Source organism: Nothoprocta perdicaria, unplaced genomic scaffold, assembly GCF_003342845.1.
Source record: "Nothoprocta perdicaria isolate Ctin4 unplaced genomic scaffold, notPer1 scaffold_212, whole genome shotgun sequence".
NCBI classification, from domain to species: Eukaryota; Metazoa; Chordata; class Aves; order Tinamiformes; family Tinamidae; genus Nothoprocta; species Nothoprocta perdicaria.
The window spans coordinates 847300-873882 of record NW_020455339.1 but is presented as its reverse complement, the minus strand read 5'-3'; the positions used below and the strand labels follow the sequence as shown (position 1 = coordinate 873882).

Sequence of the window (26583 nt, the reverse complement as noted above, 5' to 3'; positions counted from 1 at the left end):
CACCTGGAAAATGCTTTCTAAACTTGTTTTACAATAGGATGGGATATGTATGCAATTAGTGCTCATTTGACAAGTAATTAATATAATGAAATGACTTTTTTATCAGTTATTAATAGCAAATTTTATAAATATGAGAAAGCAGAATCCTACTGAGCCTTCACAGAATATTTTAGGAAACAATGAAGAAATCTTTTAAAGCTTCTAGTAAGAGATGGCAATGAAAGAAAGAACAATAGGGATCTGCAATACAGAGAAAGTGTGGGATGAGAAACATGGATGGATGGTAGATGGACATAAGAGAATTTTGAAATTACTGTCAAGTTYGTCAGTTGCAGCTMCAGCTATAGAATTGCTAGCTGACRGTGGCATTTAATAAATAAATAAATWAATTAATTAATTTTAAAAAAGATGGTGGCTAGGCCGTGCTATCACAATTAGCTGTTCAAATCATTTCTGATTCCTTTATGTTTCTAGGAGCAGCACAAATTCAAGCTCTAGAGGGAGTGGAAGTCACTGCAAATCTGAAGGCCAAGAAGACTCTATGAAAACAAAAGCCTCTGAAGAGTCAACACCTGAGGATGAAGAAACAAGTAAGATGCAGCATTATTTCTGCAGTAGTAAAGTTGATGTTCTACTCCAGTGTGTATTGAGGGGCCTATTTTGTCCCTCATTTATATTGGGGAAAATAGTACAACCAAAATTTGCAGTCATAAATGACTGACATGTATTGTTTCTTTTCCTTTAAATTTTTACTTCCAAATTTTCTTTCAAATGTTCTTTGCCAAAATGACAGTCAAATCAAATGACTGGTGAGTTCCATAGAAATGCCTGGAAATACTTTAAAACCACACATCCCTACAACCGTTAATGGAGAGATAACTTAATTTTTGTGTTGAGAAACATCCACTTTTAATGATTTTATATTTCAAGAATATTAACACTAATTTTGTATCTAAAATTTTCATATAATTGAAATAYATGAAGGATCAAGAATGAAATACTTTTTTCTCTCTCTCTTTGTATATTGACCTGAGCAGTAAGTTAGAAATCTGTATTTTGACTCCTGCTGAAATMTTGGATACTGATCAGACAATGTTGCATGTAGACTTCAAAGGGCACTGGTTTGACCTAGGACTGGTATTATTACATAGATTTCCTTATATTATTGATGCTTGTTATGCTAAAATCATGTGATTTACTGTTTTATTCAGGAATTCCAGATGAATCTCACAAGGATGACTTAAGTGCTGGAGGACTGAGAAGTGCAGATGAAACTGCAGAGACAACAGAAGTAGGTGTGTGCCTGTCCTTTTTCAAACATAATTACAAGAAGTAGAGAACAAAAAACCTGAATTTCCAATATGAACTCAATATGCCTCATTTAATTTCTATAACCATTTTATAATGTTGCCTAAAATACATTATAAGCAGTGTGACCTCGGTTGACCAGTATTTTCTCTTAGCTGTGTCAGATGCATCTGTTTCTGAACATTCTGGAAGCCAAGCAGAAGAAAAAAGTGTTCCTGGTGTTGATACTGCCCCAAGAAATGTAGAGGAAGGCTCCTCGTGTGAAAAAAGTGCAAGTCAAGAAATGCCAAGTCAGCCAGGTACCGAATCCACTGCCAACTCACATGCTGCAACTGATGAACCTCAGTCCCACCCGGAATCCTCAGGGCTTGCAACTCCAGAGGAGTCCTGCACCAGGACCTCCGCTCTCCAGGAAACTGATGACAGCGATGATGACCCTGTCCTGATCCCTGGAGCAAGGTATCGAGGAGGACCAGGACACAGGTTAGAGGAACATTTACCTCTCTAATTACTTGCCCAAATGTATTTTTGAAGGGAATACCTGGAAATTGATGCCTTACGTCCCTAATTAAAATCTAAGTCCTTCTTTAACAACTAGCCAAGAGTTTGGTGGCTGAGTCTAATTTGCCTCTATGTGAGGTCTGTGTAACTACATTTTCCCTCCTAAGGGGCAAGCTCCCACAGATCTAATACTGCTTGTGCTTATATCTCGTGTGCTATATGTGGCAGTGCTGAATACTTGCATTTTTTTTTTCCCAGTATTCTTACTGGAGTCATAAGTAAGGAAAGTTTATAAATCTGAGTTTAGGATACAGGAACCTACATTTTATTTTGCCCTTATTTTATTTTTTTTCCTTGTGTTGGTTATTGAATATCAGTATGTATATTGAATATCAGTATGTACGCGTGTATAATAGTCACAGAAATTAGGTAGAATACTAAGGGTTCTCTCTCTGAAAAGGTGCACTTCACTGTTACTTTTTTTTCTTCTCTTTTTCTTGTTCAGTAAGCCAGCCCACAATATTGCCCCGATCCAGTATTGCTGTATTAATATACCCTGTTAATTGACTTGAGTTCTTAGACTTTTTAAATGCTATCATAATTAAAGAACTTYATTGTTGGATTTAAGCACTTTACCTCTAGCATGTGATAGCTTTTGTAATAATGCAATAAGAATGAAACTTTGAGGTATCAGACAGATGTTAGTTTCCCACTAGAAGCTACATCATAAATGAAGTTACACTCCATTTTGCATGTTTTTTGTACTTGTTTGTGTACAGACTGTTTTCTTGCTATAGCAGTTGAAATTTTTCATATGGGATAGAGCATTCAGTTAAATTAATGATACAATTAAAATTCCTTGTGCAGCCTCTTGCTTCCTCATTTTTCTCCCTCCTCCCAAAAAGAAAAAAAAAAAAAAAAAAGAATCTGACAAAAGCTGGATAGCCAGTACTCCCTTAGCATTGCCTCTAGGCTTTCAAGTAGTCAGGTTTAACGCCTGAACACTTCACTTTGTTCTGCTGGTAGTTTTCTAGTTTGAATTCTAATCATCCAGCTGTATGTTTAGATACATTTTTCTCCTAATTTGCTGGTCTGAGAAGCATCGAAATGCGCTTTGAGCTAATAAGTAAGGTAAACTTTGTGTTTTCAAAGGTATTAGGGTTTCTAGAAAGAAAGCAGACACTAGTGGTCTTAAAGGCTAACTTAAAGGCTAACTTAACCTTCTTTAGCTGTTATAATTCACCTGAAAAAGAATGAGAGGACACCAAGGCCCTGTGCACTGCTGCGGCATATGTTAGGGCATCTAGTTCCTTTCATAAACTGATCAAATTTACCTGAAATCTGCCAGACCCCTTGCCTTGTGGCAAGCTACTTCCAAACATCCCTTCTGTGATCAACTTAAGTTGGCTATAATTAATCAATATATTTTTGTAATCAGTGTATTCTTCTGCTAACGTAACATATTAAATAGTTCTTCTGTTCCCAGAGTTTTTCATTTGAAGGATGTTTGTCAGCTCTAGTCTCWCTAGACTAAGTATGCTGCCCTTTTCTGTGCTCTTCTCAGTACAAATGTGAGTGTTCTCCCTGTCATCACACACTCTGTGCTCTTTCTAGTTCCACTTCTTTCTTGAATCTGGGAGACCAGTTATATACACTGTGCTATTTAGATTTTTCTAGGAATAACAATAATAATATTGCCCTTTGTCTAGAGGAGATTCTCTCAGATAGGAGAGTGCTGCAGTTGCCTCTTCCTCCCCCCTCACCTCTAGCTGCCCCTTATTGRTGGCTTGTCACCAGACATAGGATCAGTTAGTAGGCTGAAGTCTTTTTCCAAATTTGTCCTTTCCATCAGATGTGTTCTCATCTCGTCCCAGAAGGAGGTTCAGAYGATACAGCTGTCACTTTCATGCTCTTGAATTCCTTCCTTCCTCTTCCAGCTCCCCCAAGGCCCTCCTGTTTGCCCTGTACTGCCAATATTGGCCAGCCTTAAGTCCCAACACACTGCACGGGTGCATTCCTACCCTTTGCTCAAAGATTATTAGTGTTATGTGAAATCAGTGCCCTGAAGCCTGGTGCCTAAACAACTCCACCAGCGTGCTTCCCATAGGCTAATGTTTACATTTTCCACACTTTGTAAATTGTGTTACCTAACCATTCCTTTACTAAACTTCATCTTCTCCAGTTTACCTAATAATTCAATTTTTCATATGTCATCGTATGAGAAAATTAATGACCGTAATATAGAAGTACTACAGTACATTTTGCCTCTCTAGAATATCTGAAGGGAGTTATTTGATTTCTTCCCCCAGAAAGGGTTAAAGGCCAGGCTACAACCATCTATCTCTTGCAAACCTATTTTACAGTAGCAAAAAATGCTTGTGTTTATTTAGGGAAAAAAAAAAAGGCTGTAACTTTCTGAAATAGTGTGTTAAAAGTTGTTTGACTAATGAGCCTTTTTCAGTATATAACATTAAATGGTTTTTAACTGCGGAGGAATTTATTCTTTTTTCTTTTTCCCATGCTTAAKTACTAGTTATTGTTTCTATAGAGGAGAAATTCTGCAGCTGGGGAAAGTGAAGATTGAGGAAACTGTCTTAGAGCCAAACTCCTGCTGTAAAGCACAACTTTGCCCCACTGAGGGGGCATTAGAAGGGTAAAGGTCTGAGTCTCTGCTCTGAGACCGAGGAAAAGCCGTGTCAGAAATAGCCCCTTGAAGTCTCCTTCAACAGTTCTTACAGTTACATCGTAGGAGGGCTTCTTGCCTCACAAACACTAACAGAGCTCATTCAGATTCATGTAGATTTCAAACTTATGAAGAGAATTTTGTCCATGTCACATATGTATTCTTTAGAGAACTTACATTTTTGAATTGTTTGGATGTAAATTCAACTCTTAATATTTCAAACTGAGGAATGRGTCTTTCCCTCTCCCAGCTGATGCGAAGGACAGACTATTAAGTATTGCTTAAAAATCTCAGAATACAACAAAAAGAGACACTTCCTTGTCAACTTGCCTGAAATTGAACTCCCAGGAAATACTGTGCAACAGACACAGAAACAAAAAGTCTGAATTTAATTTCAAATATTTGAAAAGGGCTTTTAAAAGTAGCACCAAGGAAATTTCCTACCAAGTATATGGAAATGCTTTAGTCCTTTGTGGATTGATAAATTGTTTAAGTGAATGGAAAGTATWTTTGACAATGGAAAATTTGGTCTGACATCTTTTGGAGCCTGTGTCAACTTGGAATARTTTTATCAGAAAGGCAACCCTTCCAAAGGAACACCTGGGAATGTGACATCTCTTTCCTGTAGTATTTCTGCGTTTGCTAGGCATTACCATGGGAAGGGTGACACAAGTGACAAAACGAAGCTGAATAGTTCTTTGGCCTTACCACCATTGCACTTGGCAATGCGTGCTGATTTCAGTGTAAGTGTATAAGCAGCTGCCCTAAGTAATTTTAAATTTAAAAAAATCAAAGCTGTTTCGTATAGCAGGGCTGTCTATCTAGAAACTAAACAGGGAAAAATAAAACCTCTGGGTGTCTTAGGGAATCCGTGGGAAGAGATTCCTTCTCTTTGAAATGTGAGGACCTATACAGGCTTTAGATTTGAAGTAGGTTGGTAACATATTTTTTTTTAAATTTACAAAGTCCAGCAAATGCATTTGCCTCAGAGAAAGGTAATATGACTTGTTCTTGTGGGAAAAAATGTATTTTTTGCAAATTATATGCAGCTTTTAACTGACTCAACTTGGATTTTCATAGAATTGATCAAAATAGCTCTTTGAGGGCTGTTTTCAAACTTAAATGACTGAATTAATTTTGTTCAGACTTTGATGGAAGCAGATCTATGAGCAAAGGCTAAGCCTGGAAAATTTTAAATTACTAATTTAAAATTTCCAACACATACAGTTGTAAAAGGAAAGTGATTGTGTAGCTGTTCTCATTTCTGCTGTGATACYATGAAGAATTACTAGACTTTACAAATCAACTTTGTGTACTAATCTGTAATCTGAATATTATTCATGTTGAAATCAAAGTATKCTCATATACTAACATAATGAGGAGATGGAATCTTCTCAGTTGGGATAAGTAGAGCACATTTTATAATAGATACTAACCTCTAAAAAACATGATACCCAGAATTTTTGAATGACTTCAGTTGTTGTTCCCTTCACTAGATATAATATCAGAGGAACAGCGATAGGTGATAGAATAATGAGGTAATTCATTATCTTCTTCCTCCCCTCTCCCTCTCCCTTTCCGTATAATTGATTTATCAGGTTCTTGGTTTTTCTGTCTAACCAGCATTTTAAAAATGGCTAAACTGTAAATGCTATGAACTGCAGAGCATATTGCTTGAGTTAAGAATAGCTGCATGTGTTGCATGGAAATTGAAAGTAAATTGCAGTGTATACATTTAACAACTTATTAACCTTTCTTTTGCGTGCCATAGAAATAAATGTAATTTGAAAAGTGTGTACTTGTATTTAAAAAAAAAARTCATTTGCTGAGGAACACGTTGTATTTGCTTGTGCCACCATTGATTTGCTTTGTCTGTAGAAGAGAACACCCAGTTCTGGACAAAGATGCACAAATATAAGAATATAGATGTTAAAGGCCATTTATTTATTTATTTATTTATTTATTTATTTATTTCCCTGATCAAAGCTGTGGAACTGCCTGTAACTGTTAGAGTCCATTACAATTTGGCAAGAGAAGTGCTGTATCTTATGGAGTGTTTCTTTTAATGAAGTGAAAGGAACAAGTCACTTGATCTTATGTCCCCTCTTGAAATACTTAAGTGAATTAGTTGCGAGAGCATATAAAACTATTACAAACACCTGTGTCTAGCAMAATGGAGAAACTGTATGCTGTGATTTAATGCCAGAGGCCTCTATATACGTGAAAGGGWGAAAACAAGTAGGGAAAAACAATCATGATGATGAAAATTGACACCAGGACCATTTCTAAGTACCTAGAAATGAGAAGTCTCAGAAAGTGGTTGCATAGAACACACCTGAGTCCTGTGTTTTTGATATGTACAGGAAAAAAATAGCAGAGAAGTGTATTCCTTTGTCATATATTCCAGCCTTAGCTGCTGTTGGAGTAAATGATTTTGATTTAGCTGCTTTCTTAAAGTTTCAGAAGTCTGTATGTTTCCTRCTGTACTGGATCTAAATTTCTTGATAAGCATTTTTGTCACTGTAAGCATGCTTAGCGTGGGGTTTTATCAGTGCCCATGAGAAAAAATTGTTTTATATTGCTATAAATGTAAGATTAAAAAAAGAATGGTGCGTTCATCATAGATTTTTTTCATTAGTGTATTTTTCTCTGATTTTCATTTTTCTGCAGTGTATTAAGTGAAAAATTCAAAAATGAGACTACTYGGAGGATAGGTTGTTGGAAGGCTGTGGAAACAACTTAGGATTGCTCAGACAGTGCATTATGATAAACATTTCTTTTGATATGATCAGCAATGAAATAACTGATTAAATAATGTTAGTGTTGTCTTTAGGATCAAATTGATGTGTTAGTAACACAATGGTTTTGTCCTTGTTTTTAATACTTAACACTTGAAATTTGCCACCAATAGAAAACCTCTTCTATAACCAGAAAGATTTCTAAGAGAACTTTTTGGTAATTAAAATCTGAAAAACAAYCAAATCTTGATATTTAGGAAAATGATCTATTTTAGTATGGTTTGGTAGTTATTCACCTTCCTGCACTGAATTTGATTTTGGTGATGATAGCCGAGCTATTAAAGCATTTTGCTGAAATTCCTGGTCAGGAGCGTGGCAGCTGGTGAGTGGGTTCCTCCAGTGGCAATGTTGGGTCTGGCTGCTTCTCTGCTGCTCCTTTAGTCAAGACCAGGGTCAAGGCAAAAATAACTGCAAGGCGTCAAAGAAATAGCTCCTAAGTTAACAGCAGTAAGTTCCCTGCAGCTGTTTTGGTTCGAGGAGCAAATAGTTAAAATAGTTATCTAGGTACTGAATAGTTAAAATAGGAAGAGGGCTACTGGGAAGAAGGCTTTTGTCTGAAAGAACAGAGAAGAAGGAAGCAGGGTTTCTGTACCTGAGCAAAAAGAGACAGTTCTTGACTGTGCGTGCATAAGTAAATTTGGTGTGTTAAAAAGCAGGAAAAATCKTTAGTATTGCAGGAAGAAATTCCCTTTAACTCAACTAGTCCGAGTTGAGGGAAGGGGGCTACAAAGCAGAAGCAGGTTGAGCAGCTGTACTAGCCCGGGGGAGGAGCCGTCTGTGTGCGTGGCGCTCGGAAAAGCAGCTTCTCCGGGGTAGCCCGGTRGTTTTTATTAACACACGTTGTTCCATTAGTGGTTGTATGCCCAGTGGCAGGGGCCTGTGGCTAATTTACAGATTGAGTTGATGCATAGTTACGATTGTCAACAACAGCACCTTTCTTGAGCATCTCTCTTTAGCAGCCTTAGCTGGTAGTTTCTTTGCTGTTTGTTTTGGCTATTTATACCATGTACCTAGGGATCAGTCTGCATTTCTGTGATTATTTCCTTTTCTTTTGGATCTGTGTTCAAGTGAACAAACATAATGGCTCCAATGATAAATACCTGAACCAGCCATCTAGGGTCTTATTTAAATTGGCTTTTGATTGCTAATGCTTAATTGATTTTTAAGACTTAAAATCTGGCTGATTCTAAGGGAAAAACAGTATTCTCATCCAGGTCTATATACATAATTTTAGAAATAATATTTTAAGATTTCTATTTTTCCACAAGTTGTACAGTATTGGAATGATGAAAGTATTGTTCATCATCTTGGCTTCAACCTAATGAAGACAGCATGCACCAGCAGGATTGTAAGATACTGTGCAAAAGTACCACAAAATTTGGCAAAACATACGTTAGCTTCATATCTTAGGACAAGACAGTAGTAATGAATTATTCTGAAGTCAGAGCACTACCTACAATAGGGAGGTATAACTTAAGCAGTTAGGTTCTATTGGCTTTACAAATCATAATCAATCTGGATTATTTGCAGCATAACATTTTCCTACCATCAACTCTTAAAATATTAATAACATTAATATCTATTAATGCCAATATTATCTAATAACATTAGTATCCAGCATTCTCAAGTATTTCCACTCYTTGCTACCTGAGTCTGAATCATTTATAATTGCAACACTTGATGGAGTTTGCCTGAGAAAGGCTGACACCATGAGCAAACCCTGTGTTATCTGGCACTCTGCTTTTGCAGGCACAGTGGCTTGGAAGGACGGTGGCAGCAGCAGCAGCTCCAACCTGCCTTAGTTCAGGCCAAAATTTGGAGCAGTGGGAACCACACAAGCCCTTCCCGCATCTCCTGGTGCACCAGCTGCCTGGCTTGTGATCCAAGGTGGCCTCTCTTGGCACTGACAGGAATTGCTTATGACAAGTCTTATCGCAAGTGAAGGTCATGCAAGAAAAAAAAAGTTGAATTTAGATTTTTTTGCTCTGTGTGACTTATAAATTAATATAAAAATCTGTCCTCAGGGAGAAGTAATACTTCCCTGAAAGAATCCTTCCCCTTCTATGTTCTGTTCTTGGCTCTGAAGTGTTGTTGCACTGGGCTCACATTTGTCTTCTCTGGCAGGGACCTGCCAGCTCCCTATTCTCCACAGCACCGTGCTGGCAGCCCCCATAGCAGTGTCAGAGCCACACGGGCCTCTTTAGCTGCTCCCTGCAGAAGGGAGTCCTTAACTGCACGCGGTAATTAAATCCCAGCCCCTTCGTGCCTTTAGAAATAAGACCCCAAATTAGGATTCAGAGTTGAGTCTAGTTAAGACAGTGGTAGTTTTAACAAAACAAACAAAAAAGCATTCTATCCTGTCTGCTTTTAGTTTTTTTTAAAAAAAAGGAATCTAAATACTGAATAGTCTGGAATCATTTTGTTCTGTGGAAGTTCCGTTTTGGGGGAATTTAGAGAAGTAGATAAATCTTCATAGAGATGCTCAGATGAAAAAAAAATGAAAGAAACTGCCTTTCTATTGCTAATGCTATTTAGTTGCATTAATATTATCTTTGAGCCCAAAGACATCTTTTAGTTGCAATCTAGCGAGCAACATTTCTGCGAGATCTAGGCAATTCTGCTGCTACATGAAGTTCAGCTTTTCAATTTTTTCCGTTGCTTTTCTGGTAGGTAATTAATGTGGACAAATAAACCCCTTCCCAAAGCACAGATAGGAATTATATCAAGGGACAACTGCAAGACTAGTAGACATGCCCTTCAAATAAAGAAAAAAGAACTTAATGTGTTGGACMGCAGTGCTGCGTAATCGTTAATATGGTTTTTAAGTGAATGACTTAACTGTTTCTTGACTTAACTGTTGACCTAACTGTTCATGACTTAACTGTTTCTTCTTAACAAGATTCTTACATTTACTTTCCCTCAGAAACCACATCTCTTCTTAGACCCTCCTAGTATAAATGTGCACCAGCAGTTGTATTTGTGAAATCTCTGTAAGCATTTTATCCCACCTTATTTTTTCTTTTATGTAGAAGTAAATGTGAGGAAAATACTTYTGTGATTTGTAAAGTTTAAATAAGGAATAAAGACTCCCATTTTTTCCTCCATTATATAAACTTTTTTGGGGACTGTTTGGATACATTTCCAGGAAAGGTATTATAATGAGGAGCCCACTGTTAAGTGGATCTTTTGGCTGTATATCCTAAGTATATCCTAATTTCTAAACAATGGCATTAAAATTGCCTTTAAAAAAAAAAAAAATTAGCTCTATTGCATGTGTTGTCTTACGACAGTTTGTTTTCTAGTGTTTTCTGTATTAATGACTCATTACTTACATTCATTTCCCATCTTTATCTGGCTGTAGGATAATACTTGTTTCAGCTTAAGTTTTGTTTCCAACCTTCTCCTATGGGGGGAAAAAAAAATCACAGATCACTGACAGAAATGTGATAGATCTATTGTTTTGTTTTGTTTTGTTTTTGCTTTGTTTTTGTGGGAAAGAGGATTTATAGCRAGAGTCTAGAAATACAGAGAATGACTCAAACATCCCACCCCACCATTTCTGGCCTGCTGAGGTAACTAATCTCCTGGAAGCGACACACTGAGATTTCTTGTATTCGTACTACTAAAAATCTGTGTACCTCCTCCCTCTGAGAGCGACGTGGCCTTTTGACTCTGTTCAGGACCCTGCTGTGTCCCAAAAGAAGAGATTAGGTGCAGGCTCTGTGGGGTGATAGTTCCTTTGTAGTAATGGGAAACTGTAAAACAAAAAAAGGCTAAACGGGATCAAACTGGCACCCGAGACTTTCCATACAACAAAAAGTAGCTTCCTGGAGCTGAACAGCTACAGAACAGACTATATCATTTACCCCATTTGCTTTCTATATTATTTTGGGAAATCTGCTTCTGTGTAGGTCCACTGCAAAAATATTTTCTATTATATTTGGTCTCAAATCATATTTTGCCAAATTTTCAAACTATCTTCATCTTCAGTCTTGTCATGCAGAAGTAGTGGAGAGAAGTAGATGTAATGAAATTAAAAAAAAATACTGGAGGGCCTACTAGATCTCTTGATAATTTTGGTTTATTATGTTGTTTTTTGGATTTTGGGTTTTATTTTTAAAAGCTGGTGTTTCAGCAGTTTTCTACTTTAGAACTTACCTTGGTATGGCTGTGCTTTCTCCAACACTTAAGGGCAGCCCAGCACATGAGTTTTGCCAACATCCAGGTCTTGTATCACAGAGAGAAAATGAAATACTGCATCACCTGACATCCCACTGTCTTGCATGCTGTTCTTGTTCTAAGCCAGAATGGATAAAAATTAAGTTTGTACTTTTAAAAATCGAGATAATGTTGATGTCTGTTCCAAACGTAGGGAGAATGTGTTTGAGTGGCCAATTACTATTTTGAGGTCCTTTTTGAACATGTRTTTCAGTGTTTAGAGATGGTCTTTCAGTAGTCTTTTCTTTGTGTGCAATTTATAGACGATCTGCTGTTGCCCGCATTCAGGAACTCTTCAGGAGGAGGAAAGAAAGAAAAGAAATGGAAGAGCTGGAAACTCTGAATATTCGACGTCCTTTCATAAAGATGGTTTATAAAGGTCATCGCAACTCCAGGACAATGGTACAACATCTTTGTCAGTTACTGGAATTGTAGAGTGGGTTTTACAGACTGCTTGCTGAAAGTTATGGCAATATATTGTAAACACTTTTATTTGCATTTTGGAGTTTGGAAGACACATGAATTGCTCTATTTGAAAATTCAAATGAGTATGGTTGATGTGTCACCATGTCAGGTATTTGTGTTTTCTCAAGTTGAAGATTCTTTCTCCTCAAGTTCCTGTGGAATCTTGGGTATTTATTTCTCTTAACTACCTTTTCATCTTATCTGTCATGTTAAGTGGTATAAAATGTGCTTTTCCTCAGAATTATCATTTAATCCTAGTTTTAATTGCGCCATGGAGAATGCTTAAGTAAATGCATATTTTAGTCTACATGAGCCATGGTGCTTTGGATGAAATTTTATTAATGACAAGATTTCTGCACTGTATTTCAATAATTAATTTTTCCAAAATCCCAGTGAGTTTAAAGGTCATAGCATTAAGCACTTTGTAGTTAATGGATGTCAAACTTAAGCGTCCTTAAGTGACCTTAATTCAGTCTCAATCTGCATATATAATACTGACTTCATGGATTTCGTTATTCGTGTTTTTGAARTGTGGGTTGGTGTTTTGGGGAGGGGAGAAGGGAGTATTTCTCCTTGAGCGCATATGGCAAGGAACTCGCATAGTGGAAGACTATACAATTCCCTGTGCTCTTTTCCATGGAGGCTTGAKCTTCATTTAAATTAAATTCATTTTGATGGATGCACTTCTTGTAAGAAGAGAGATTACAGTATCTTCATTTTAAATCTGTGAAGGAGACAGATTAATGAGAGGTCTTGTTTCCTACATACCTGAGCAACTCAGGACCACAACTTTCAATGACCTGAACGTGGAGCTATGTAAAGGCATATACGTAAGGAAAGTGGATTCAGGTTATGCAGGCAAATTTACTTGTTCTGGAACTTTCTTTCTCTGAGTTTCAGTACTTTTCAGATTTGACAATCTACCAATTTTCTTTTTAAATAAGAATATTTTGAACCTGATCCTTGTGTATGGATGGGTAAGGAATGTATGTATGGATGGGTAAGGAATTGCTGGGCAAAGTGAGTGAGAAAAAAGGAGTGTACAGCTTGTGGAAGAAGGGACAGGCCACGTGGGAGGAATACAGGCGCATCGTCAGAGAATGCAGATGCGAAACGAGGAAGGCCAAAGCCCCGGTGGAATTAGAGTTGGCGAGGCAAGTCAGAGACAACAGGAAGGGTTTCTATAAGTATGTCAATAGCAAGAGGAAGACGAGGGAAAATGTTAGTGCACTACTGAATGGGGAAGGGGCCTTGGTGACGGAGGATGCGGAGAAGGCAGAGTTACTAAATGCCTTCTTTGCCTCTGTCTTTACTGCTAAGGCGACCCCCCACGAACTGCAGGGCTCCAATAGAAGAGACATAAATGGGCAAGAGGAAGACCTTCGGCAAGTAGAGAAGGATTGGGTTAGGGATCACTTAGGCAAACTGGCCACTCAAAAATCTATGGGCCCAGATGGGATGCACCCAAGAGTGCTGAGGGAATTGGCCGAGGTTATTGCTCAGCCTCTCTCCATCATCTTTGAGAGGTCCTGGAGAGCAGGGGAGGTGCCCGAGGACTGGAAGAGAGCCAACGTCACTCCAGTCTTCAAAAAGGGCAAGAGGGAGGAGCCGGGCAATTACAGGCCGGTCAGCCTCACCTCCGTCCCTGGAAAGGTGATGGAACGGTTCATCCTAGAGAGAATCTCCAGGCATATGGAGGAGAAGAAGGTGCTGAGGAGCAGTCAGCATGGATTCACCAAGGGGAAGTCATGTCTGTCGAACCTCATAGCCTTCTATGATGGRGTGACAGGCTGGCTGGACGAGGGGAGAGCCGTGGATGTTGTCTACCTTGACTTCAGCAAGGCTTTTGACACYGTCTCCCATAATATCCTCGTACAGAAGCTCCGGGAGAGTGGACTAGAYRAGTGCACGGTGCGGTGGATCAAGGGCTGGCTGGAYRGCAGAGCTCAGAGGGTGGTSATAAAYGGGGCCGAGTCCAGTTGGAGGCCTGTGGCCAGTGGTGTCCCCCAGGGGTCTGTRCTRGGCCCAGTGCTGTTCAACYTGTTYATCAATGACCTGGACGAGGGCACAGARTSCACCCTGAGCAAGTTTGCAGATGACACCAAGCTGGGTGGAGTGGCCAACACTCCGGAGGGCTGTGCTGCCATCCAGAGGGACCTGGACAGGCTGGAGAGTTGGGCAGAGAGGAACCTCATGAGGTTCAACAAGGACAAGTGCAGGGTCCTGCACCTGGGGARGAATAACCCCAGGCATCAGTACAGATTAGGGGTCGACCTGCTGGAAAGCASCTCCACGGAGAGGGACCTGGGAGTCCTGGTTGACACTAAGTTAACCATGAGTCAGCAGTGTGCCCTCGTGGCCAAGAAGGCCAATGGGATCCTGGCTGCATCAGGAGGAGTGTTGCCAGCAGGTCAAGGGAGGTGATTCTGCCCCTCTACTCAGCTCTGGTGGGGCCGCACCTGGAGTACTGTGTGCAGTTCTGGGCACCCCAGTATAGGARGGACGTGGAGCTTCTSGAGAGGGTCCAGAGAAGRGCAACCAGGATGATYAAGGGAATGGAACATCTCTCGTAYGAAGAGAGGCTGAGTGAGYTGGGCCTGTTTTCTCTGGAGARGAGRMGGCTSAGAGGGGATATGATTAAYATGTATAAGTTCAGGAAGGGAGAATGCAGGGAGGAAGGGGACARGCTGTTCTCACTGGTGGCCAGCGATAGGACGAGGGGTAATGGCCACAAGCTGGAGCACARGAAGTTCYGTCTCCAGGTGAGGAGGAACTTCTTTACTGTGAGGGTGACAGAGCRSTGGMACAGGCTGCCCAGGGAGGTTGTGGAGTCTCCTACTCTGGAGGTCTTCMAAACCCGCCTGGATGCCGCCCTGTGCCACATGCTSTAGGTGTGCCTGCTTGAGCAGGAAGGTTGGACTAGATGATCTGTAGAGGTCCCTTCCAACCTTAAATATTCTGTGATTCTGCAATTCTGTGTTTGCCAGAAAGTAAAAGGTAAGTTGCCTTATACTAGTGGTTGCTTGTACTGTTGGTACGAGTGGAAACCTGTAAGGTCAACACACAGATCTCTTCCATGAAACCATTAGAATGGTCTAATGTCTTTAGAGCAATAAGGAAATTCTTCTTCTTATGGAGCAGACCTCAAAGACAAAAGCATTTGGGACAGCAGTGGGATGGTGTGGTTTGGGATTTGGTGTTTCTTTCTAGTTCTTGGAGGAAATGATGCTCCAGAGAGCCCAAACTCACTTCCTTCTCCTCAGAATTAGCCTTCTGCCACAAGCCCATAGCTCTCCTTTGTCGTCTTTGTCTTTGCTCTTCTTTCTCTCTTGTCCTACTCTCATTTATCTCCTTGTTCCTTTCATTCCACTCTCTCTGAATCCAAAGTTCCCCTGTTAAAATATTGATGCTAGAAGGTCTCTTTGCTTCAACAGAGCATCTGTTTCCAACAGTAAATGGATRAGTTGTGCATGCAGTATGTACAGTAAAAGTGAGTGTGTACATGTGCTCCACAGGACAAAATATTTTAAATATGGACTTTAGTTGTTTTGACTTAGGTGATGCTAACTTCAGTTTTATTAGCATTAGAAATTTAAAATAAACAGTTTTCTAAAGAAAATAAAAGGAATCAAGRTTCAATCAGAATCATAACTGTGAAATAAAGTGTAAAGTTATTTAATACTGGAGATGTAATTTCAAATATAATTCTAAATTAAATTTTATTTAATATTTGAATGCGCTTCTTACAGGAATATAATTWAAAAAATGAATAAATGGAGCTTTAAAACAAAAGCTGCAAAAAGCTGAAAATATCGGAGTGAGAAGTGAAAAAATTGGCTTGCACTGAAGAATCCTAATTACAGTTTCCCAGACACGGTAGACATTCTGCAGGCTGATTCCAAGCCTGAAATTTAAAGCTGCGCAAACTCTTGCTGGAAATCCAGGAYGCACTGTTAACAGCAGTAGTTTATCACGACAATTTATCATGGCAGTTTTAAAATTAAAACAGCTGGCAGAAGGCGCAGAGCCAGACTATGTCCAGTGTGTTTTCTGGAAAAAAACTATGGGGAAAAAATACTGAGGCACCGGCATCCCCTTCTTCTGGAAGCTCCTTTGTGATCTGCTGYGTGAAGAATTGTTCCATCCTAGAACGTTGTTGGATATAAATGGTCTTTTGACCCCTCTTGGATTCAAATTTCGGTCCCTCATGCCCAAAGCATTTTTAAATACAAAAGAAATGATTTTYATGCTAATGCATCAAGCATCATCTGCATCGCCCTAAAAGCTGCTGCCTCTGAAGAGCGTTTTGGCGTAGGACGCTTCTGTTTGCATAGGCATCTCCTTTTCACTAGCTTGTCATTTCAAACAGATCAAAAGCCCTTTCGGGGTAGTAAGAGGTACGGATAATTGTTAGAAGGGTAATCTTGTGTATAGGATTACATTTTTAACTTCCAGACTCCTTTCTYCAGCCCAAGCATCAGACTGTAGTGGAGCTTTCCATTCACATCTTGTGATTCTGATTATTTTTGAAGCAATGTCCCTCCTCTCTGTGCCATTCCATTTAGCCCTGTGGATGGTGTAAAACAGAGGGATTCAGGCTGGGAAAGACACTGCTGCCAGTCTGTTCTTAGATCACAGAATCACAGAATGGCTGAGGTTGGAAGGGACCTCTGGAGAGCATCCAGTCCAACCCCCGGCACACGCAGGGTCACCCAGAGCACRGGGCACAGGGTTGTTTAACAATGATTATTTTTATGTCCTGCCTCAAGTAAAATAATTTCTGAGGGAGAAAGAGAACTTTGAAAAACTGATGATAATGTTGTGATGGTTTTGTTAATCATCAATGAAGGAAGCGATGCGTTCTTGTTTGCYCAGTTGCTTGGCATCATATCACTTATCTCTCTTCAGGAAGGGAAAGCAAGACAGATGTTGGCATGGAAGGATGATTCTACATTCAACATTTTTAAGTATCCTGGATTTTTTKGGGGGGGCGGTTCAGCAATTAAATGAGCAACATTATTTTTAGGCTGTAGTCGCACTGTGAATATAACTGATGTATCATAATACAAACATATTTTAAAGAATTAGATATCAATTTTTTTCCTGGGCTACAGTTTTAGTTGTTTACTTGAACATTTCCAATGTCATACTATTCTATTTCCTAGGTCAAACCACTTCGGTTCCCTTCAGTCCTACTACTCATGAGACCACAGTACTGTTGAATATTCAAAGTCTGTTTTTTTCCCACTGAATTAATAAATAATATGTTATTTACTACCCAAGTAACTGTTTATAAACAAATCAAGAAGTAAATAACATTGCAATAATAATGATAAAAATAGACATACACATCATTATAAAATATCACTTAATTTAAAAATATTTGTAAGTAACAGTAAGATATTTATTACATTATACATACTCTTATCCTATGTCAATACTGTGTTTTGGGGGAGAGACTGGGAGAATGAGTCAAGAAATTTTAAATTCATCTTCTCCCTTGTCTGCCAAAGGGATATCTAATACAGGGCAAGTTGGGTGTCTTGTCATTATCTATACTGCTATATTTTTGCTCCTCAAAATTAAGGTCAAGGCAGTTTAGCCATTTTTGAGAGGGAAATGGTCACTTCCTTTTTTTTTTTTCTTTTTTTTAATTTTTTTTAAATACTGTTGACAGCTTTTTTGGCAAATGTGTATCAAGAACAATGCTGCTGATGAGACTATTAATATTTATGGGGCTTGACATTCAAAGGCTTACTAAATCACAGCACTTCACACGAGAAGGGGAAACAGAAAATGTAATAAATCATCATACAAGACAGTAAGCTAAAGCGTAAAACCTTCCTTTTACGCAGAGGATGTTCCTGTTCCCTTCAGCCGAGGCTGCCTGTTGAYGGCAGGGGAGCAAAGGCAGATGGAAGTGTTTGCCCTCCCTGCGGAGGCAGCGAGCTGGTCCACATAAACCCTTGTGCCGGCTTCCCCTAACTCCCAAATCTGCCAAGTAGCAGCATAGTGCTTGGCTGCAACAGGCTGTACGGTTTAGGGGGAATGTGGCAGGTTTTCTGGAAGTCCTCTCAGAACTGGGGATCTTCCCTCACTGCCTGGTGGTCAGTGGCTCTTCCACCTAAGTTCACTGACSAGCAGATGTGGAGGCTTGAAGTCACAATGCTATGTCTCTTCTCCCTGTTTTTCTGTGTTAATGAAAAGTTCTTGAGAAGTTTGTGCAAGTTTTGAGTGAAATAATCATCCTATTTTAGGAAATGGTGCCTTAAAGACTTCTTCCTTTAAAAGTGTCTCCAACAAACAAGGAAATCTTCCTTGAATGTTCTAATTGCAGACAGTTACAAGCCAAACCACCTTGTTATCAATAGGCTTGCAGAGAAAGGTGGTAGGCCCAATTCRGAGATTATCCCAGGCCAGTTGTTAATGAATATCTAAAGCGGCTTAAAATGGATAGACTTYGTGTGGTGCTAGTCCAGTCAGGCAAAGTAAAACTGCCTAATCCAGAGTCCAGCATGCTGGAATGACTTTTGCCTCCACTTGCATGATGAGTTTTGCCATGCACTGTAATATTTATGTGAAGCCACATGTGTATGAAAAGAAAAATCCATTTTGGCAATTTATTAAGCTACTCTTTCCTTTACTTGTAACATGGGAAAACCGCCAATAGGTGAAAATGTTAAGTCCCGTCACTTGAAATATTTCTCAATATTTCAAAAGGTGTGCTTGGATACTGTAACAAAATAATGACATGAACAACCCTATAGGATACAACGCATCATCTCTGTGTCAAAAGTTTATGATGTTATTGGTACCACTGGCATGGAACAGCACAACAAGTTTGATCTGCTGTGATAGCTGAAGCTGAATGGTGACCTCCACCCTCATGCCAACCTTCTTCAGTGGCTTATGACTGATTTTGGTTGAGAATGAGAAGTCTTGGTTCTTATCTGATTGATTACRGAAAAAGAAAAGTCCCTCAAAAGTAAATTTGATTCCATGACCCCAATTTATCTGTCAGTCCCAGTTGATTCCTCCTCTCCATTTTTTTTTTCATAAGTTTCGATCTTCTCTTCCTCTGTAAATAGAAAATTCTCACCAGTGATTAGCCTGTCACTCACTCTAATTTACCAAACTCTTCCCAAAACCACGTTCATATGCTGCTGTCTCCAGTACCATATTTCTCACTCTGGAAAGTGACAAATCCGCTATCATTCTCTGTAATCCTTCAGCTTTGTTATAATTTATTTCCTGACTGTTCAGTCTTCCTTGTTTCGTCTTTTCTGTATTAACAGTTACTTTGCTCTGGACATTTTAACCTTCTGATTTTTTTTTCTTTCATGTTTGCTTTTATAAATACCTGTTTTTTCTTTATTTTCATGGCTCTTAGTGTAGCAGCACTGATATTGAAAAAATGGACAKATATTGTTTGAACTGTTCTTTTAAATCTGACAAAGTACTCTTTATTTTTCATTATAGATAAAGGAAGCCAATTTTTGGGGCTCTAACTTCGTCATGAGTGGTTCAGATTGTGGCCATATTTTTATTTGGGATCGACATACTGCTGAACACCTCATGCTGCTGGAAGCTGATAATCATGTGGTGAACTGTCTTCAGCCTCATCCATTTGACCCTAGTAAGATCACAAAAAAGTCACTTTCTGTAGTCTCTGTGTTCATGCCATCTCTTTTAAAACTCAATCTTCAATTCTTTGCCTGAGACCCTTTTAATAAATTTTAATTGAAGTGTTGTTTCTGTTTCTCTTGTAAATTAGATAGCACTGCTTTTATCTTTGGCTTTTACTAATGACCCTTGGCCCTTAAAAGCCCAAATACTGAGTAACTTCTTGGAATAAAAGCATTACTGATGTAATATTCCTAGAAAGCTAGGATGTAGTAAGAAGAATATCCCATCTCCTTGCTTCACCCTTCCCCATTTCATGAACCCCCATAGTTCATGAAATGTTTTCCATGATGCTGTGGAGGGGAATGTGGGGTCACTGCTATACATATATATATATATGTGTGTGTGTGTGTGTGTGTGTGTATATATATATATATCACTATATATAGTGTCTCAGACTTACTGACATTGTGGAGTTAGAAGAGTGAAAGAAAATCATAAGAAATCCATTAATTTGTATTTAATGGGAAAAAAAAAAGTATTTAGAAAAGACAGCCCATAATAGTCCAGAAAGAATTGCATGTCATCGGACAYGTTGATGGAGATCTAAACCATTCTGAAGTTTCTGACACAGTCCAAGACAGCATCGGTGATGTTTTTTTGCTTGAGAGATGCACAGTGTGGAATACATCAACTGTAAAAACAGAAATTAAGCTACAATAATACTAGAAAAGTTTGAAGCTTTTTTGCTTCATTTTAACATTGCTGATTTCAGAAGCACAGTCAGGAACATTTATAGAGTCTCCAGCAATTTGCAGAAACACAGAATACTGACTTACCTTGGATAAGTCTTGAACTTCCAAGTGTCAAACTGAAATAGTGCCAAACGTGGAGCGTGTGATTAATTGGGATATGTCAAGGAACAATGCCTTCTGGAAGTCCCTTCCAAAATTCCATGTGGCTTTACTGATTTCTTGATGGAACAGGGCTATYTCCCATCCCATGCTGAAAATTTAATGCATAGGTCATTGTTATTGTGGGGACAGCTAATCTCGTACAGCTTCCAGGTTACGGGAATCCTTCTGTGGAACTGTTGTACCCACCATGTTTTTGTGCCGTTATCTAGAGACTCTTCTGGAGTTTTGACTTTGTTTTACACACTGTAAGAAGTGTGTGTAAGAGCATCCATTGCTTTTGTCTGTTCGAACGTCAAAGAAATTTCCATGGAATACAATTTTGAAATTATCTTGTATCTGTTGTATCTGSTTCTGCAAGTCCTAGGGCTTTGTTATTACTGCATATACTTCCCAGGTCATCAGCAGAAATGTGCTAATAGTAGCTGGGATTGATCTTGTTTTATGCCACTGTCTTACATGTCTTCTGCATGAGGGTTTTGTTATTTTTGAGCATCATTTGATGCTTGCATATGTTTGCTTCCTATATAATCTATGTTGTCTATTGTTCAGATTGGATGGGGGGCTCAGTATTGACATAGTTGTTTGTTCAGAATGGGAAATGGCATTTGCAAGTAAATGTTCCTAGCAGGGGAAGGAATGCTGTGATGTACAGTGCAGTGCTTCACCTCTAAGGGTGGAAAATACAATGAAGRAATCAGACATTTCATTTATAATTGCTATTGCTTCATTCCAGTTCTGGCCTCTTCGGGTATTGATTATGATATAAAAATCTGGTCCCCATTGGAAGAGTCCAGGATTTTTAACAGAAAACTTGCAGATGAGGTAAGAACCTTTCCTCCTTTTTCATAGTAACGTTGCCTTATCCAACCCTAGAAAAGCCCTTTATGAAAATTACATATCCTGAATAGGTGAGTTATTTAATGTTAATCAGAGGAGCTACAAATAAGAAGCTATCCTTTTGCTGCTAACTTTTGTATAATTGGCAGCACACATAGACCCTTTGTAAGACTTTTCTAGAAATAAATAATATGAAATCATGAATGTGAAAGAAGTTGGAGAAACAACGAGCAGTCAGAGGTAGATGGAAAATTGGCAGACATTAGAAAAGAGGACCATGGCCATCCTTAAAGAACTGAAGTATATACAGGGATATATGGAGGATCAGGGAGTGTAAAATTCAATGCTGTTAAATATTCTGTAGCATAATAGGGAGGTAAAGTTAAGATTACAGACTGGGAATCTCAGGGAAAGAAAGCAAGCACTGTGAGCCTAAGAAATTCTATCGGTTGCATTAACAAGAAAGTCCATGTGCAAAGTTATACAATGTTGTTTTCATATCCCCAAAATGGTGACTGTAGCAACTGTCTTAGGCTGATCAGATAGATAAAACTGCTGAAAAAATACATTTTTAGTGAATTAATTAACCCAATTAAAATAATAGATGTTTTGATGTTTACCTTTTTTTTTAATAAGGTAAATTTTTTTTTTTTTTTTTTTTAGAGTAATCTCTTGGATAGAAGAAAATAGTGCCCTGTTTTCTTTTTCGTTTGTGTTAGTGTAGTGTATATTTAAACCCGCCCATCCTTTAGTCTTCCCCAGAATCACGTCTGCTTATGAGTTTTGAATATATCCCATTATTTTAGCACAGGTAACAGTTCTTTATGTTTTGTATAACAGATACAATTTCTGAGGTGTCTGAGCACTTCTGGGTTTAGAAGTATTATTTAGAAATATTTAGAAAACAGAAATGTTTCCTAAAAGTAGTTGTTTTATTAATATTTTTATCACTTAAAATTCTTAATGTTATCAGAACAAAAATTTAGGGATTTAAATATTTTTTAGCTAATAAAAAGGAGCCGAAAAGTTGAAGAGGATATCAAAGGTTTATTATTGATGATACTCTGGAGAAATAAGAGCTAAAATAAAAAAGGGCAGATTCTTGTCTTTAACTGGTGCTTTTTTTTTTGGAAAGTTTTTGGTAAACAGATGATGAGAACAGAAAAGAGGCCCTATGATTTAGCTCAGAGCAGGCCACTGCTGGGACTTGTGTTAACTTTTTGTTCAGAAGAGGCACGGGCTTAGGGATAAGCACACTATTTCCCTGCCTTAAAGAGCTGACCTGGTCGAAAGGACTGAATAATGGTCAAAACTTGGCTCCACCTAGCAAAGGGAGGGAATGTAGTCTGAGCCAGAAAAACAAGGCAACAAGAATCACAGGGAGTTACCAGGAGGAAGGAAGGAGACAAAATTGCTAAAAGTTCTTGTTAGTGATTTTTTTTTCCCCTTTGAAAGTAAGGCAGGAGGAGCTGATTATTTCAAGTCATTTAGAGCCAAGCTGTAGATCTGTTTAGACAGAGTTACGGAGTTGAAGAGAGTTCCTGAATAAGGATAGAGCAATTGCTTACATTCCTTGGACTCCTTGGACTCCTTGGACTCCTCTCTCCAAAAAGGTTCAAGAACATGAAACTAGGAGTTCAGGCTAACCTCATCTTGTCCTTCCCACAGTCTTGGCCACTGCTGGTGCTAGAACTTCATTCTCTGCACCAGTTGTCATCTGTGATGGCCCTTCCCCTTGTCATGGCTCCTTATTTCCAATGTTCTTTCTCAGTTGCCCATCTTGATGCCTCTCATGCGCTTGGATGACGATGGCAAGAATGATGACCTTACTGGAAGACRACTTAGACAAAGAGTTGTCTTTGACAGAGTCTGTCTGCATATAGTAGCCATAATTACATATGTTAATAGTTAGTAAAATGTTTGTTTACTGTGCATTTTGCCTTGAAACACTGTATCTACAAAGCAGTATTGATATAGTACGATATTGAATTTGTAATTAATGCTTTTYCCCCCTGCCTTGTCTCCAGGTTATAACACGTAATGAGTTAATGCTGGAAGAGACCAGAAATACTATTACTGTTCCAGCTTCTTTTATGTTGAGAATGTTGGCGTCGTTGAATCATATCAGAGCAGGTGAGAAGCTTTGGAAAAACCTGGTCACCAGTTGATCTATAAAATATTAATGGAATTGTGGAATTCCACAGTAATTATAATTACCATGTTACCATAGTAATCATAATTATGATCTTCAGGTTTATTTGTCTGCCCTGTGGTTGGTGAAAAAGTTAAAGAATTTCTAGTGGTCTCTTGAATAAAAAAACTTAGGACTCACTTCCCTGGTGTAAAACCTGGAATATTTTTGCAGCTATTTCTACCTCAGAACAAGAGCAAGGAAAGAGCAAAATACACTTTTAGATGTTACCCATTCTGACATGGTTTTTAGTAATGTATTACTCCATGTTGGAAAATACTTCCATTAGTCAGAAATAGCCTTGGAGGGGAGCTGTGCAATGATACCCTGGGGCTGCTGGAGGGCTGTGTGATGGAAAAGCAATTGGGGCTGGCTGGAATGAACCAGAAGATAAACTCACTGTCATTGTGGGCTTGGAATTGTCTGGGGACAAAGAAAGGTAAGGAGATAAAGGACTGCACTAGGTGTCTTATTGAGATTGCTGGCAGCTGGCAATAGGGCTGCAGGTCGTGGGGTGACCCTGCAGTGAATGGGCTGTCTGGTGGGGACTGAGATCGGTGATAGGGGGAGGGACTGTATGGAGAAGAGTCATTGGGAGTTAATTTTCCTGGAATTTAGTGCTGAAGGACTTCARAGCAGAGGGCTGATACCGAAAATGAAAGCCGGTGGCGAGACACTGTAGCCGAGTGAGAATGGTTTGGGAGGCTGCTATGACACAGGTTGAAAACTGGTGGAACTGGAGCTGGGCCCTGGCTCAGCTGAGCAGAGAGAGCAGTGGGTACCGTTTGGGTTGACAGTGATGTAAAAGTAGCTTTGCCTCTCAGCAACTTCAGCTCCACTGATCTGTGAGGGGGAAGGAGACGGTGAAGGAGGAGGAAGCCTCCTGGTTTGTTTGGCCACTGCTGTAAATGTGTATTTTAGTTGTTGTTTCWTTTTTTTTTTTTATTTTTTTTGAGTAAAGAAACAACTGTCCAACAGTTTACTGCAACAGTTTTGACACGAATTCTGTGTTGCTGCTGAGTGGAGTTTATCTCAACCTGGCGGTGTGTGCTGTCTGAGCAGCATGCCTTGAACTAGTTGTGCTCCCTCATACATCGCTCTATCTGCCCTTTTCTAAACATTTACATGAAAAGGCAAATTTCCTGATATGTACAGTGACAGATACCAATTCCCCAATTTTATGGAGCTTACAAATTCCTAATCGCCACTATTCTAGTTCTAGCTCTGCAAAATGGTCTTTTCAGTCCCTTGTATTCACCATCTCTTTTCCATTTTGTGCTTGCATTTTTTTTTTCTGTGTTGTCAGCCAGTCAGTAGCTACACGTTTTCTCCTTTTGTGTATAAAGCCGATTCCTCTGCCTGAAAGTCCTTTAGGGCTTTTTTTTTGTCACTGCTCCTCTTTGTAAATTGTAACATTTCTACCAAATCTCTGTTGTCGTTCCATTTTCAGCTTGTCTTATRGGTTTATTGCTATATATTACCACAGGCACTGTGCATTGTATAATAGTAGCCCAGGGAGTTRCTACTTCATAAATATTTACTCCAAACATTATCTGTACTAAATCCTCTCTGTGTGTTACAGACCGGCTGGAAGGTGACAGATCAGAAGGATCTGGTCAGGAGAAYGAAAATGAGGACGAAGAGTAACTGGCAGTTTGTGCAAGCATCTAGACGTTACAAAATTTGTATAAGACATTAATTATATTTTTCCTTACAGAGCTTTAGTGCAATTCTAAGGTATTGCTTTTGGATAACCTAACATTTTTTTTTGGTTTTGAATGACTGTGCGCATGACTTTGGGAGAGTGTGCAAGTACCATAAGCAAAAATGTTTTTAAAACGTTTTGCCATGTATGAGGGGTGCTAGAAGATGCAAAGTGCAATATTTTCCTTAACYTGCAGATGTGGGAGCTTGGATCAATGTTTAAAAGTAACTTTCATTATAGTAAAAACGTTGGTTCAAATAAATTTCTATACCTGCTGTTGCATGTTTGTTGCTTTCTAATTAAAAGATTTGGTTGTTTTAAGTAGTTTCGTGTTTTATTTGTGCAACCATTAGCTTACCCCCTGTTACACTATCCCCATTACAGCATTGAAGTTTTCCTTACAAGGTTTGCCAAGTGACAACATATACAGTTGTTTCTGTTGTGAGCACTGGAATTCGCTGCTGAATGAGGCACCAGGCAGCTCCGTCCTTGCAGTTCCGTAGACATATCCATGCAGATATAGSCAAATCTGTCTTTCCATCAATCTTATAATGGTCTTGATTTGCACTCTCCCTCTTTGAGCTTGTAGTGCTGGTGAAAGAGTTCTGCCCCAGCAACAGATCCATGAGTATCCATTCTTTGCAGGCGTACTGGATATGCCTTAATTTACCTTGGATTTAAAATAGAGAGAATGCAGTGTAATTAGCTAAGGCACTACTTTCCTCCATATATTTTTGGATGGTAATGGAGAGAGAGGAAGTAAAAGACAGCAGGAAAAGGACAGTTGAGCCCAATGGCTTCTGTTCTCCCTGCCAAAGGTGGCAGCTGTTAAGAGGCTCCGCAAGGAAACAGAGAATCATGAGAAGAATTCCAGTTCAGAAGCAGGAGGGCACCAGTGTGAGATGCTTCATATCCAGATTCTTGGGGATCCTTGGTCGTTGTCATGATGCAGGTACTCTAAAAGGACTTGGAGAAGAGATGAAGTCACAGAAATAGAAGGTAAAGAACATTTGACGAGATGAGAGATTTGAGAGGGAGAAGAAATGATAATCCCATGGAACTAACTGATGGTAAAAGGGAAGTCATTCAGWCTGGGAATTAAAATGTGGTAGGGATGAAAAGAGAATGGGTAGGATTTTTTCTTTCTTTTTTATTTATTTATTTATTTTTTTTGTTACGAAGGAGTAAAATGCTTAAGAAGAAGATTAGGAATTTAGGAATTAGGCAGGAGGAGAAGGGAAATTACTGAAAAATTGTGAAGTACAGAAGCTTTGAAAGTGATCCAATGAAGAGGATTTTTCAAGGAAAAGGAAATGGTGGGGAACACAAGATTTTTG

General features: G+C 39.0%; 1 protein-coding gene across 2 annotated transcripts in view; it reads left to right on the top strand.

Annotated features, from left to right (window-relative positions):
- DCAF6 (DDB1 and CUL4 associated factor 6) overlaps nucleotides 1-25525 on the top strand; it is a 78903-nt gene extending 53378 nt beyond the window's left edge. For both annotated transcript variants that reach the window (XM_026038548.1, XM_026038547.1), the window contains 8 exons: nucleotides 475-590; nucleotides 1212-1295; nucleotides 1464-1791; nucleotides 11772-11910; nucleotides 19453-19609; nucleotides 21247-21335; nucleotides 23378-23483; nucleotides 25124-25525. In XM_026038548.1, the coding sequence (XP_025894333.1) occupies nucleotides 475-590; nucleotides 1212-1295; nucleotides 1464-1791; nucleotides 11772-11910; nucleotides 19453-19609; nucleotides 21247-21335; nucleotides 23378-23483; nucleotides 25124-25188 (1084 nt within the window). In that variant the 3' untranslated portion in view covers nucleotides 25189-25525. The remainder of the gene's footprint in view (nucleotides 1-474; nucleotides 591-1211; nucleotides 1296-1463; nucleotides 1792-11771; nucleotides 11911-19452; nucleotides 19610-21246; nucleotides 21336-23377; nucleotides 23484-25123) is intronic.
- Nucleotides 25526-26583: the final 1058 nt, after the last annotated feature.